Raw genomic sequence first — 12463 nt, forward strand, 5'->3', positions numbered from 1 at the left:
GTTGAAACAAATGGAAAAAGCATGGTAATTGAAAATGCATGATGGAGAAAGCTTGCCTGGCCTCCAACATGATACAGGATGTCAGGATTACAAGGGGACAGGAAAGCTCCCTATCTGTGTAGGCCACAAGATCTTTCTGTGTCTGCTCTCAGAAACCAAAATCCTGCCATTCCGATAGGAAGAACACACTGATCACATTAAAAAGGGAGAGAAACATCCTTGTCTACACTCAGTATTATCTATCCTTCAACTGAGCCACATGTACTATCGGCTGTTTACAATTTCTCAGGCATTGTGTTAGATCCTAGACACATAAAGGTGAACAAGACAGACACATTCATAAACTGATGAGCACTACCCTGCTCCAAAAGTCCATGGACTATGTAGAAGAATCAGATACTGCTTATTAGCCTGTTGCATAAGGAAACATTAACTTCCACTCTACAGGTTAAGGCCATTTCATCTTTTTCTTGCCTTAATATGATGGTATTCATTTAATAAATTTATCAAGATCTTATAGGAGCCTGACCCAGGGCTCTCAGCATAGGTGATACGAGAATAATAATACAATGCCCTCCAGGAGCTCATAGCCCACCAAAAAAAACAAGCAGATAAATGAGTAATTACAACCAAGCGTGATTATTTCTCTATGAGGGGTACATAAGACTGTTGAAAGAAGTACAACTCTGGAGAATTTTACAATAAATCTGAGTGTTCCACGGAAGGCTATGCAGAGAATAAAGTGTCTGCTGTGAGTCTTCAAGTTCAAGTAGACATTAGGCAATTGGGAGAAGTAGAGGACCAATAAACCAATCTGGGAAGATAAACACACATGCATTTATACGAACTGTGTTCTAGGAGCACAAGTCAAGTTAAGTATTTGAAAGATAACTTTTGGTTCTAACACAACGTATGGACTGGAATGGATTTCAAAACTTCTTTGACTATGATCCAAGGTAAGAAATTAATTTTCATCATAGTCCAGTGTACACATGCACTACACATAAAATATGAACATAAGTCCCATAAAAACAGTGTTTACCCTTACTATGTGAGATGTACTCTGATGTTTTCTACTCCAGTCGAATCTATTTTGCAAATCCAATGGTCGTGAACTACTAAATTGATCGCATCAAGTCTTAACCATAATTAAAAAACAGAACAAGAGCAGAAACACTCTCAGAAAGGAAGACTAGGGGAAAAATATAGCGATAGTGGAAGTGAGAGATATTGAGAATTGGAAAGGTAAGGAGAGGAGAGGAGAGATGAGACAAGACAAGAAAAAAGAGAAGGGAAGGGAAGCGAAGGGAAGGGAAGGGAAGGGAAATGAAAATGGAGAAACTGTAATAAGGACGAGGAAGGGGAAAGAGTCATCACACTTTACTGTAATCCTTGTCTCACTGTCTGCCTTCCTATTAAAACTCATGGAAGACACACACTGCTTTCATTTCGTTTTAAATTCACCTCCCCAAGCACCACATCTAGGACACATTTAAGTGTTCATGGGACTTTGAAATAATAAACACCTGAATGCCAGATGTGAGAGCTATTTATGAGATGAAATCAAGACTGCACTCACATAATTGGACATAGGATATAAACCAAAAGTATGAAAACAAATCCATTAGACCTGTGAGAATTTTGGCGTACCTTTAGGACAAATTGTATAGGTAAAGGTACCACCATTATACATGCTAACTGAAGTTAACATTATCTTTTTCAAACTTTCAGTAAACTAATGAACCTTCCAGATATTGATGCAGACTTTTTTCAGTTACTCTGTATTGAAAAATTAACGTTATAGATACTATAACGTTAAAAGTTTGATAATTCTATCCAAATGCCTACCTATAAAAAGGCTTTTCTTGGGGTGCCTGGGTGGCTCAGTTGGTTAAGCATCCAACTTTGGCTCAAGCCATGATCTCACGATTTGTGGGTTCAGGACCTGAGTCGGGTTCTGCGCTGACGGCTCAGAGCCTACAGCCTGCTTCGGATTCTGGGTCTCCCTCTCTCTCTCTGCCCCTGCCCTGCTTGTGTGCATGCACGTTCTCTCTCTCTCAAAAATAAATAAATGTCAAAAAAATTTTTTATAAAGTCTTTTCCTTACTATACCTGGAACTACCAGCCCTTGATCCCTGCTTTAAAAACAGGAAAGGAGTGTCTTAGGTCCCGAGGAATATTCCGTTTGAACACAGTGTTGGTCATGGACACAGAGGGGGAGATTACCTAGGCCTCCTGCGTGGGCATCAATAAGTGAGGCCGCCACCGCAATTCCAACAGGAAGTCCAAGGTCTTTGGCTGCCTCTGGTGTGAGCCCATTTCCAAGAGAAGCTCCAGGAGGCAGTACTTGGTTTCCTGGGTAGACATGAGAAACAACAAACACCTGTCAGTTTGAAAAACACAAAAGCAAACACGGGGTTTTCTTAAGGGAGCCTCTCTGCTCCTTCCCCTCTCTTCTGCATTTTCTCAACCTGCTTAAGATAAAAACCATGCATCCACAAAGAGTCCTTTTGCTCCTTTGGAGACTTAGGTGTATGTCCTTGGTTCCCATGGGTCATGCTCCAGGGTACTTTACAAAATCAAGAGCTCTAAGGCACCTTTAAAATTGGAGAAAGATTCCATTCATGGGAAATTCCAAAGATACAAACACAGTGGCCTCTTAAAGACTAGTTAGAACAGTCAAACTCTTCCAAATGGGCTTCCTAACACAGCAGCAGCTCTACCAGGGTACCTTACACACACATACACATCAATATGCAGTTCCAGATTAACGTGTATTCCTAAGGAAGTTGAGAACATTTACTTGTGTAGTTGCTTCCTGCCAGAGGATAAGGGAGGGAATTATTTTGTTCCAATAAAAAAAACCTCCTGAAAGTTTTTCTCAGTTGGAAAAGAGAGCCCAGTCTCAACCTTGTAAACTTTACAAGGCTGCTCCTTGCACAACCACAGAATACAATCTGAATGGTGTTCTTTGGAGTTGTGCAATGCAGTGACCCTGATATTTCAAGTGACCTTGAATTCCTGCAGTCAGTCAGGCCTTCAGTTAAGAATTTATTGATTGTCTTGCTTTGTGTGGGCGTTGTGGCGCTGTAAAAGGCAGTCCTTGCCCCCAACCTAGTTGAGGAGATGAGATCAGGACACGGAGCCATGGAAGTCAGAACAGAATGAAGAAATCGATCTGTTCTCAGGTGTTTAGCAGAGACTGAGCCCTCCCCCTCCCCTTGCCAAGAAATTCATAATAAGCATTTCTACACTGCAAGGAGGGGGTTGGCGGAGATCCACATATATGTTATGACCTCCTCGAGCTCCAAGATTCTAAGATCCTGAATGTGTGCTCAGTAGTTTGCTCGATGCTAAGATACCTACCACTTCTCAGTTGTTCCATGGAGCCCCAGGGCTAGGCTGAGGTGTTGTAGGACTTCTGGGGGTAAAGGGGAAGGTGGGGCTTCAGGGAGGCAGACAGTGAATGGCTCACCAATCTCCTCTAACTGGAAACAAAAAAAAAACCTCTCCACAACATCATTTTTATCCATTTTAGGTAATGAGCCTCACCTATTAACTGAATTTGGAAAAAAAAAAAAAGTCTAGCAAAGCAAAGGAAGAGGAGGAAGACTGAAACCATTGCAATGCCTTCACCGTCCAACATGGTAGCCACTTAGCACACGAGAACTGTGGGCTGGATGAACTTAAGGACCTTAATTTTTCACTTACTTTGATTTTAATTCACTTCAATTTAAAAAAATGATACTCAATTCAAAAACTTTCTAAGTTACTGAGGATGTTTGAAAACACGCTGGTGTGCAAATCCACTTTTTGAATGTTGTCTGAGGAAATCTCAATCAAATATTTACAATGAAAATTTAGTGTCTGAATTGGGAGGTACTATGTGGAAAATATTCATCAGATGTCAATGACTTTGTATGGAAAAAATGTTTGTAAAATATTTCATTGATAACTTTTATATGAAATATATGTCGAAATCCTGTTTTGGATATATTAGATTATATTATGCTGAAATTAATTCACCTATTGCCTTTTACTTTAATGTGACTACGAAAAAAATGTAAATTGTGTATGTGGCTCATATTATATTTCTATAGGACAGCCCTTGTCTAGAAAATAAAGTCAAGATGCTCAATGTTGGAGTAGAGAGCAAGGAGAGCTTCTAGCCTGCTTTGAATATCCCAGCAGAATCCTGAAGGAGAGCGGTGCCCTTTGCTGTGGACAGTTTGTCTCTGGACACTGTCTCAAGTATGTCACTACATCCAGTATCGAGCACATAAAAGCATTTGCCTTTACTGAGCATTTCGGTGAGAGGGACTGTGCTAAGGTTCTACTATACATTTTCTCAGTTCGTTGTCACAGAATCCCATGTGAGGGATACTATTACTGTCCCCGTTGCACAGATGGATGGGGAAAGTCAGGTTTATAAAGGGACAGTAACCTCCCTATAGTCATACAGCTTAAATGTTGGAGTACAGGCCATGGATTCCACTTCAACTGATACACACCCATGCTCTTATTCATTAAACTATATATTGGTGTATCTATTTAAAAAAAATTAAGTGAATGAAGAAAAGAGAAGTATTTTTTAAATTTTTAAAGTTTATTTATTTTTAAGAGAGAGAGAATGTGAGAGCAGGGAGGGCAGATAGAGAGGGAGACACAGAATCCAAGGCAGGCCCCAGACTGTGAGCTGTTTGCAGAGAACCCCACGCAGGGCCTCGAACTCATGAGCCATAAGACCATGACCTGAGCCGAAGTCAGACACTTAACTGACTGAGCCCTCCAGGTGCCCCAAGAGAAGTATTTTTAGAACAGACATCATTTGGAAGTCATGCTTGCTACTTTCAGATTTTTTAAAGGGTTAATTTTGATAGGAAGGTAAAAATGGTAACTGTTTCACCTTCATCCCTGATCTTCACACACATAAAGGGCATACTTTTCATTAAAAAAAGATTCTGGACAGAAAGAGGATTAGCAAGATGGCGTACTCTTATAAATCTTCTGGGCAGCAGCTTAGAAAGAAGCCTTGGCTGGCGAGGTATGAGGAAGTCCAGGGCTTGCGGCCAGATGTAGGTTCAAATCACACACTGGAGGACCACAGGTAGGCTTCTCAGCACTGGGAGCATCTTGAGCAAAGGCCAAGAAACATGGGAGATGGCCAACAGGGCTGAGTAAAGTGGACGAGAGCCCCGGCTGGGACCCGGCGGGGATGGAAAGGGCAGATACGTTTGGAGACAGAAGCGGGGACAGAACATGCATTGTAATCCAGACTAAGGTGTCTGAACTTCACCGTGAAGACCACTGAGAGCCTCTGGAGGAACATTAAGCCAGGGAGGGAGGGGACTGGATTTAAGCATTTTTACAGATCTCTCTGGCAGCACGGCAGCAGAAGACAAAGGGGTTAGGGAGAACCAATGTGAAGCTATTTCCGTAAGAGAGAGGATATGGGCAAGGTATCCTCAAGGTATGGGCAAGACTGATGTAGAGACAGGCATGGGTAACAGGAGAGACGTGAAGCAGGAAGTTACAGGTCATGGCGGTTGCCTGGATACGAGGAATACGGTAGACAAGAAGATGCCACTGCCGGCTTCCCTGTTAAGGACAGACTTAGAGCCCAGTGAGGGCTGTAAGGGCAGCACACAGTTTCCAGCTGCCAGCTCCTTTGGGCTGCTGTGCCAAAGCGACCCCTTTCCCAGGACAGCCGCACGTGATGACTTAGCAGAGGGACTCTGATAGACACCACTCACTCAGGAGCGCTCTGCTGGGCTGGGACGGGGCAGGGGACTGACTCTCTCACGGCTCAAATTCTCCCTCTGCCCCATCCACCTCTCGCCCCTTTTGTATCACAGATGGTAACTCCTAATAAACATCTTATAACCTCAAGTCTGTCTCCACCTCTGCTGCTAGAGAACCCAACCTAGGGCAGTGAGCCAGACCTTCTCCTCAGTCCAGTGGTCCAAGAGTGAAAATAAATATGCACAAGCAGCCTTCAGGAATAGTCTGAAGCAAGAAGCTTCTTGCCCAAAGCAAGAAGAAGTTTTGTTTATTTAGAGACCAAAAGGAAACAACTTGGCATAGGAGAAGATGATAGAAATGGTGGGAATCTCAGAGAAATCACCCCATCAGATCGTGCTTGAGGTTCCTAGGCCAGGGCTGCATCCGAGGGGCTGGTGGAGCTGTCAGAAGCAAGCTTTAGTGCGCCTTGACAACTTTCCTGGAAATAATCCTCCTTTCAGCTCTTCCTTGACCATAAAATTAAGTTATTCACAGCATCCATTTTCCCAGACTTAATCAAGACCTCACAGCCTCAGCACTGGCTGTCTCTCCTAGCTTTTGTTCAACCGTGCAACTGCACATCTTCACAAACATTCCAGAACAGTGGTGGCCCCGTAGATTTCTGCCCGTCCTGTGGCAGCATCCAGGGGCTGGGGTGTAAGGGAAAGAGGCACCTCTGAGACTCACACGGTGGTCTCTGCAAACCAACGCTCGCAGCCCCTCATAAAGTGCTCTGCAGGAGAAAGGTACATGGTATACCTGGAGCACCAAGGAAGGAGGGGACTGGGAGCTGGCCCTGGGAGTGCAGGAAGTCAAGACGAAGGTGACATTTGAGCCTAGTCTGGTAAGACAGGTGGTGGATTGCTGGTTTCAGAGCTAGAAAGCTCAGGGGAAATGGATGCCATTAGAGCAAAAAGCCGTTCACTGCAGGGAGCCCCGAGGGGCACAGAGTGTTTGAGGCATTCAGTATGTGGGCTAAAAGGGCACCAGGGAGGCGCAGAGCAGTGCAGACCTCAGGCAAGGCACGGAGCTCCAACTAAGGCAATGAGGTCCTGCCAGCCAATCGCTCTGAGCACTTAGATTTGTTTTTTAAGAAGATAAACCTGCAGTGGGGGAAGGCTAGAATAGGAAATCGCTTTTATCGGTAAAACAATCAAGCCAACTGAAAAACGCAGGCTGCAAAACATTATGTAGAGTATGACTTCATTTTAAGAACAACAACAAAATGGGTGGATGGACTATTTGTAAAAATATATTCCTGGGGGGGTGTGGGGGGAGGAAATTGCTTTTTTCTGGATGAAGAAGTTATTATTTTTTTCTTTTTACCAACCTATACTTTCTAACTGTACTGCCTCGAACACATATTTCTTGTGTCATTTTTAAAAAAGGTGTTCTCCCCTTTAAATCAGGGTAAATAATGAGGGCACATCAATTCAGAAAAATCCCACAAAGCCACTCAAATGAATGAGGAAGAATTAAGGTCTGAATTCAGAAGGAAGTTCAAGAGACATTTAGCAAAAACATCAAGACAAAGAAGTGTTCAGAGTGTGATCCCATTTGTGAGTTTTAATTAAGTATACAAAAATGCAAGCATGTCTATTTCCAGAATATTCTAAAAAAAGTATGGAGAAGGGATTGAGACCCAGTGTAGGACACTGTTCTCTAGGATTTCTGCTTCCTATATACCACAACCTTCTATTTCTTTTGTGATCAAAACAAACTTGACTAAGTTAAAATAAAAGCGAAATTAAATTAAGGAGAATACTGTGCACCTTTTCCAAACACTGTTCCTCAGCCTGAAGGCAGGAGAGGCCCAAGGACAGTTCAGCTATTCTCTTGGTTTGGCTGGTTCTGTCCCTGTGGACACACTCTCACGTCGGGGTATAAAAAAGCAATCGCTCTGGGGTTCGTGGGCTCATGTCCACTGAACTCTTATTCAGACGGGCAGATTCAGTGCGAGCGGTCAGAAGCTGGAGCCTACAATTATCTGGTGGTTGCGGTCCCTCCTCACAGGCGGGGGCTACTATTACACCAAATCTTTCCCTACCAGTTTTTCAATTATCTATGACTAATGAGCACTTTGGGAACAGTTTCAGACACACACATAATCCTCTTTCCTGACGTCAGCAGCAGAAATTAATGACTGTGTGGATTGCTGGGAGACAGAAAATGCATTATAATGGTCAACAGAACTGTTATCCTCTCCAGGAAGAGGGAGACGGGGGAGGGGTGCTGTATTAACTGGAAGGTTCAGTGTTCCTTTGTAGTCCTACAGATGGGGTTGAAACCCAGGGGAAGAGTTGGCCTGAAGTCCTTGGAAATGTCGGAGAGGTTTGGGCATGGGCGCCATGAGACCCTGGTTCCTCTGTGCTTGGCACTAAGGGCCTTGGTTCTTGCTCAGTTGTGCCAAGGTCAACAGGCCAACCAGACTGGCTGGAACAGCACTCTCACCTGGTCCTGCCAGCAGAGAGGCTCTGTGAATGCTGCGGGACTGAGTCCACCTTCAGTCTGATTTAGGAGTGGGAGAACAAAAACAAAATTATACTTTTGTACTCTCCGGCGCGAGGCTGGAGTGTTTCATGCAGGCATACTATGGGCGTGATTTTAAAGATGGTAACAACTTGGTCCGACTCTGGTTGAGCTCCCAACTTAGCATGAACTCTTCCCAAAGAAAACAATATCATCATGGGCATATGGCTACCGGTAGGTTGGTTATTGATATATTTTTTTAATTTTCTAAATTTGTTTTTCTGTCTTTTATTTATTTTTGAGAGACAGAGAGAGACAGCACAAGTAGAGGAGGGTCAGAGAGAGAGGGAGACACAGAATCCAAAGCAGGCTCCAGGCTCTGAGCTAGCTGTCAGCACAGAGCCTGATGCGGGGCTTGAACCCACGAATCATGAGATCATGACCTGAGCCGAAGCCGGAAGCCAGATGCTTAACCGACTGAGCCACCCAGGCGCCCCTGGTTACTGATATTTTTTAAAGAGCTGACAATACAATACCCAGCACCTAAATTCCTCTGCAGAGACTTTGTTCTAGGCAGGTTAGAGCAGGGAGCACTCTGGAACCAAAACTGATACAAGACTGACTGAAGAACATTCTGGTAATTCTTGCTCCCGAAGAGGAGTCACACACATCTAGAGCTACTCACTCGACCTGAGAAATAACAAAAAACTCAAACCTGATATGCCCTGCCATCTGTTGAAAGACATCTTCTGAAATGTTAATTTATCCATTGCCCTTCCTTTGCCTCCTAAAAATGATCTCATTTTAATCAGGAATTAAACTCTACTTTAAATTATTGACTAAATGTAAAATGTTCTGATTTATTCATTATTTAGTATGGAAATGTTTACTGAGTACCTACTATGTGCCAGGCACTGCTATAATGCAGAAAATACATTAAGGAACAAGACAGAAGTCCCCTGTCCTTACTTACAGGGCTTACTTTCAGTAGACATACAATTCCCATCCAAAACCTCTTCTGGATTATATTTTATAAATATTTCATATTGTAAGCTCTTCTGTGGTTTGAGCTATTATTTATAAACCTTTATATCGCCGTTCTTGTATTCTGACCTACAGTAGGTATTTGTTTAATAAATATATCACACATTTTATTTTTTAATGTTTGCTTATTTTGAGAGAGAAAGAGACAGATAAAGAGAGAACATGAGCAGGGAAAAGGGCAGAGAGAGAAAGGGAGAGAGAGAATTCTAAGCAGGTAACACAGTGTCAGTGCAAAGCTCGAAACAGGGCTCTGAACTCATGAACTGTGAGATCACAACGTGAGCTGAAATCAAGAGTCAGACGCTTAACTGACTGAGCCATGCAGGCGCCCAATGTATCAACATATTTTAAATCAAATTCTCGATGACCCTCATGCTATGTTTTGTTTCTCTCACATGTTTCTCTCTTCCCCTCTCTCCTACTAAACAGAGAATTACTCAAAGATGATTTTATTTATCTCTGCGTTCATGTACCCTTCCCCCCAACACACAGTAGTATCTAGAACAAGAGTTCTTGATAATGTTCATTCAACTGAATTTATAGCTTTCTTTTAAAAAGGGGAGACCACAGGGCACCTGGGTGGCTCTGTTGGTTAAGTGTCCAACTTCGGCTCAGATCATGAGCTCACTGTTCACAGGATTTGAGGCCCCCATCAGGCTCTGTGCTGACAGCTCGGAGCCTGGAGTCTGCTTCAGATTCTGTGATTCTCTCTCTCTGCCCCTCCCCTTCTCCTGCTCTCTCTCAAAAATCAATAAAAACATTAAAATAAATAGACCACAGACACATCAAATTATACAAAAAGATTACACACACATACAAACACACACACACACACACACACACACACAATGCTGAGTATCAGCTAGGAGAGTAAAGAGAAGAGGAACATGTTTTCTTATATAATCCCACCAGTAACACACCGTCCTCTCTCAACAGGGACAATGGAAGGTCTCGAGGTCTATGCACATGCTAGAAAATGGTGACCAGCAGGCCCAGGCCTCTCACTAGGTACACTGATGCTACTGTGGTGAGACACTATGGTTATCACCACCTAGTGGAATAGAGACTCTCAAATTCTCCTTGCATGGTCAAGTCTGAATCAAGACGTGGATGGTGGTTACATACAAGTGAAAAGCCCCAGGTCTCATTGCCAAGTGGGTCTGAGGAAGGCAGGATGGACACCAGGCCAAGGCATTTGGACTTGCTGTGACAGGCAACTGGTAACTATTATAGGTCAGTGAGCCCAGGAGTGTTGCCCACAACTTGTATTTCAGGAAGATCAATACCATCATCATAGTAGTACCCGTTTATCAAACCCTGTTTTCTGGCATTTTTAGTTGCTCTCACCTTCCATGGCAGCAACAAATCCATGGGGCTGGTGTTAGAATCACTATGTCAGAATTGTAGAAACAAAAGCACCAAAAAGTTATTTAATTTGTTCAGTTACCTATATGATGAGGGGCACAGGCAGGCTTTCAGTCCCAGATTCCCAGGTTCTGACGTCTAGGATTTCTCTACTTGTACCATGTAGCTTAGAGGGGGGCAGATACGAGACCCAGGAAGAGTAATCTCAAGTGCACATGGGGTCATGGACAGAAAAAGAAGGCAGCTTCATTTGCAGAGGCTCCCTTGGTAGGTCCTGTCCAGGAACAAAACCCCACGAGCCATGAAATCCAGGTGCTCAATCTTCTAGCTGCTTCTTTTTCTCTCCTGGGGAGGTTCCAAAAACAGAGACTCTGGGCTTCAAATGGCCCACAGAGACCATGGACTTCGGTGTAGTCCTTTTGCGGTAGAAAAAACTGAGCCCAGAGAGGAAAGTAGCTTCCCTGGGGCCACAGCGCTGTGGTGGCAGCGTCTACACTGAAGCCCAGGGACTCACTCTTCCACAACCCCAGCCATGGCAGGACCAGCCTGGACCTACCCCTATCTGGAACAAGCTCACCCAAGGCAGGACGACCAAGTCACAGGGCAATCAAGAGAGTAAGCAAAAATCCAGTGGATTCCAGTAGCGCAGGCTGCCGATTCTGAACTATTCAGAGCGTACAGTGCAGGCTTTTCAGCTTGAAATCATCCACTGTGACACCCACAGTGACCTAATTCTCTAGATAATTGCCAATGCCCTATTTTATTCTCACCTAGCCTAAGGCCACCTCCAAAAGCCTTTCCTGGGTAGATCATAATTAATCACTTTTTTCCTCCACAACCCCACAGCATGTTTCTTAGAATTACATCATTCTGTTCTACATAATGGCTTTTCTCCTTGTGCCTTGTTCTTACCTTTTAGATTATAACCACCTTGAGGGTATAGGTCTTTTCACAGGTGTATTCGTAGGAAGCACGCAGTTTAGGAGGAGTTCAGGTTAGGAGGTGAGCAGGCTTGCAATGGTGGGTGAGTGATTTCATTTCCTTGCTACATTCTCCTCACTTGTAAAACGGTTATAATAATGCTATTATATGATAGGAGAATCAAGCAAGGTGGTACAAATAAAGCAGGTTAGAATGCTGTCACGTGGCAAAGGCTCAATTAATATGAGATATTGTCATGGTACAACAACTCCATACATGTTCCTGGTCTATCAGATATTGCGTGGCCCCTACTGGTTACTCAATCCGTTCTGGCTGAGTTGATAAAGCTTGAAGAGAGACCCTTGATGTTACAGCATGTGGAGATACAGGCTTTTGGGGTCATGAGAGCAAACCACAGAAACTGTGAGAGCTGTTAAAATATTCACAGTGGTGGAATTCAGTTTTCCAGCACAAAAAGAGACTCCCTGGAGTCACGTCTCCATGGCGTGTCTCCAGAGTGAAAGGTTTTCAAAGTGCAGAAGGTGTTCTCTTTGGAGTTATTTTAAGGACTAAATGCTTGTTTCAAAAGGAAAAATCATTATTTTGTCAGCAAAACTCTTGACTGTTATGATGACCAATGCTTTCAAGACCCAGGCCAACAGTTTGGCCACAGACAGTTGGGAAAGACATATTTGGGAAACATGTGAAAATATTTTAGCCATTATTGTGCTCTAGATATTCTGGGTTTTCTTCACAGTTCTCCCCCACCCCCAATCTAGTAAAGAAGACACATAAAGAAAACCAGGGACCTATCTAAGGCATCTCCATTTTTTTAGTCCCATACACTCCTTAAAAACAAACATTAGAAGCTGGATCATTGATC

General features: G+C 43.5%; 1 protein-coding gene across 8 annotated transcripts in view; it reads right to left on the bottom strand.

The window, feature by feature from the left end:
• Positions 1-12463, bottom strand: part of FGGY (FGGY carbohydrate kinase domain containing) — a 418690-nt gene that overhangs the window by 211372 nt on the left and 194855 nt on the right. For all 8 annotated transcript variants that reach the window (XM_029948058.1, XM_029948056.1, XM_029948055.1 and 5 more), the window contains one exon: positions 2227-2355. In XM_029948058.1, coding sequence (XP_029803918.1) covers positions 2227-2355 — 129 coding nt within the window. The remainder of the gene's footprint in view (positions 1-2226; positions 2356-12463) is intronic.

The sequence above is a fragment of the Suricata suricatta genome, chromosome 8 (genome assembly GCF_006229205.1).
Source record: "Suricata suricatta isolate VVHF042 chromosome 8, meerkat_22Aug2017_6uvM2_HiC, whole genome shotgun sequence".
In the NCBI taxonomy this organism is placed as follows: domain Eukaryota; kingdom Metazoa; phylum Chordata; class Mammalia; order Carnivora; family Herpestidae; genus Suricata; species Suricata suricatta.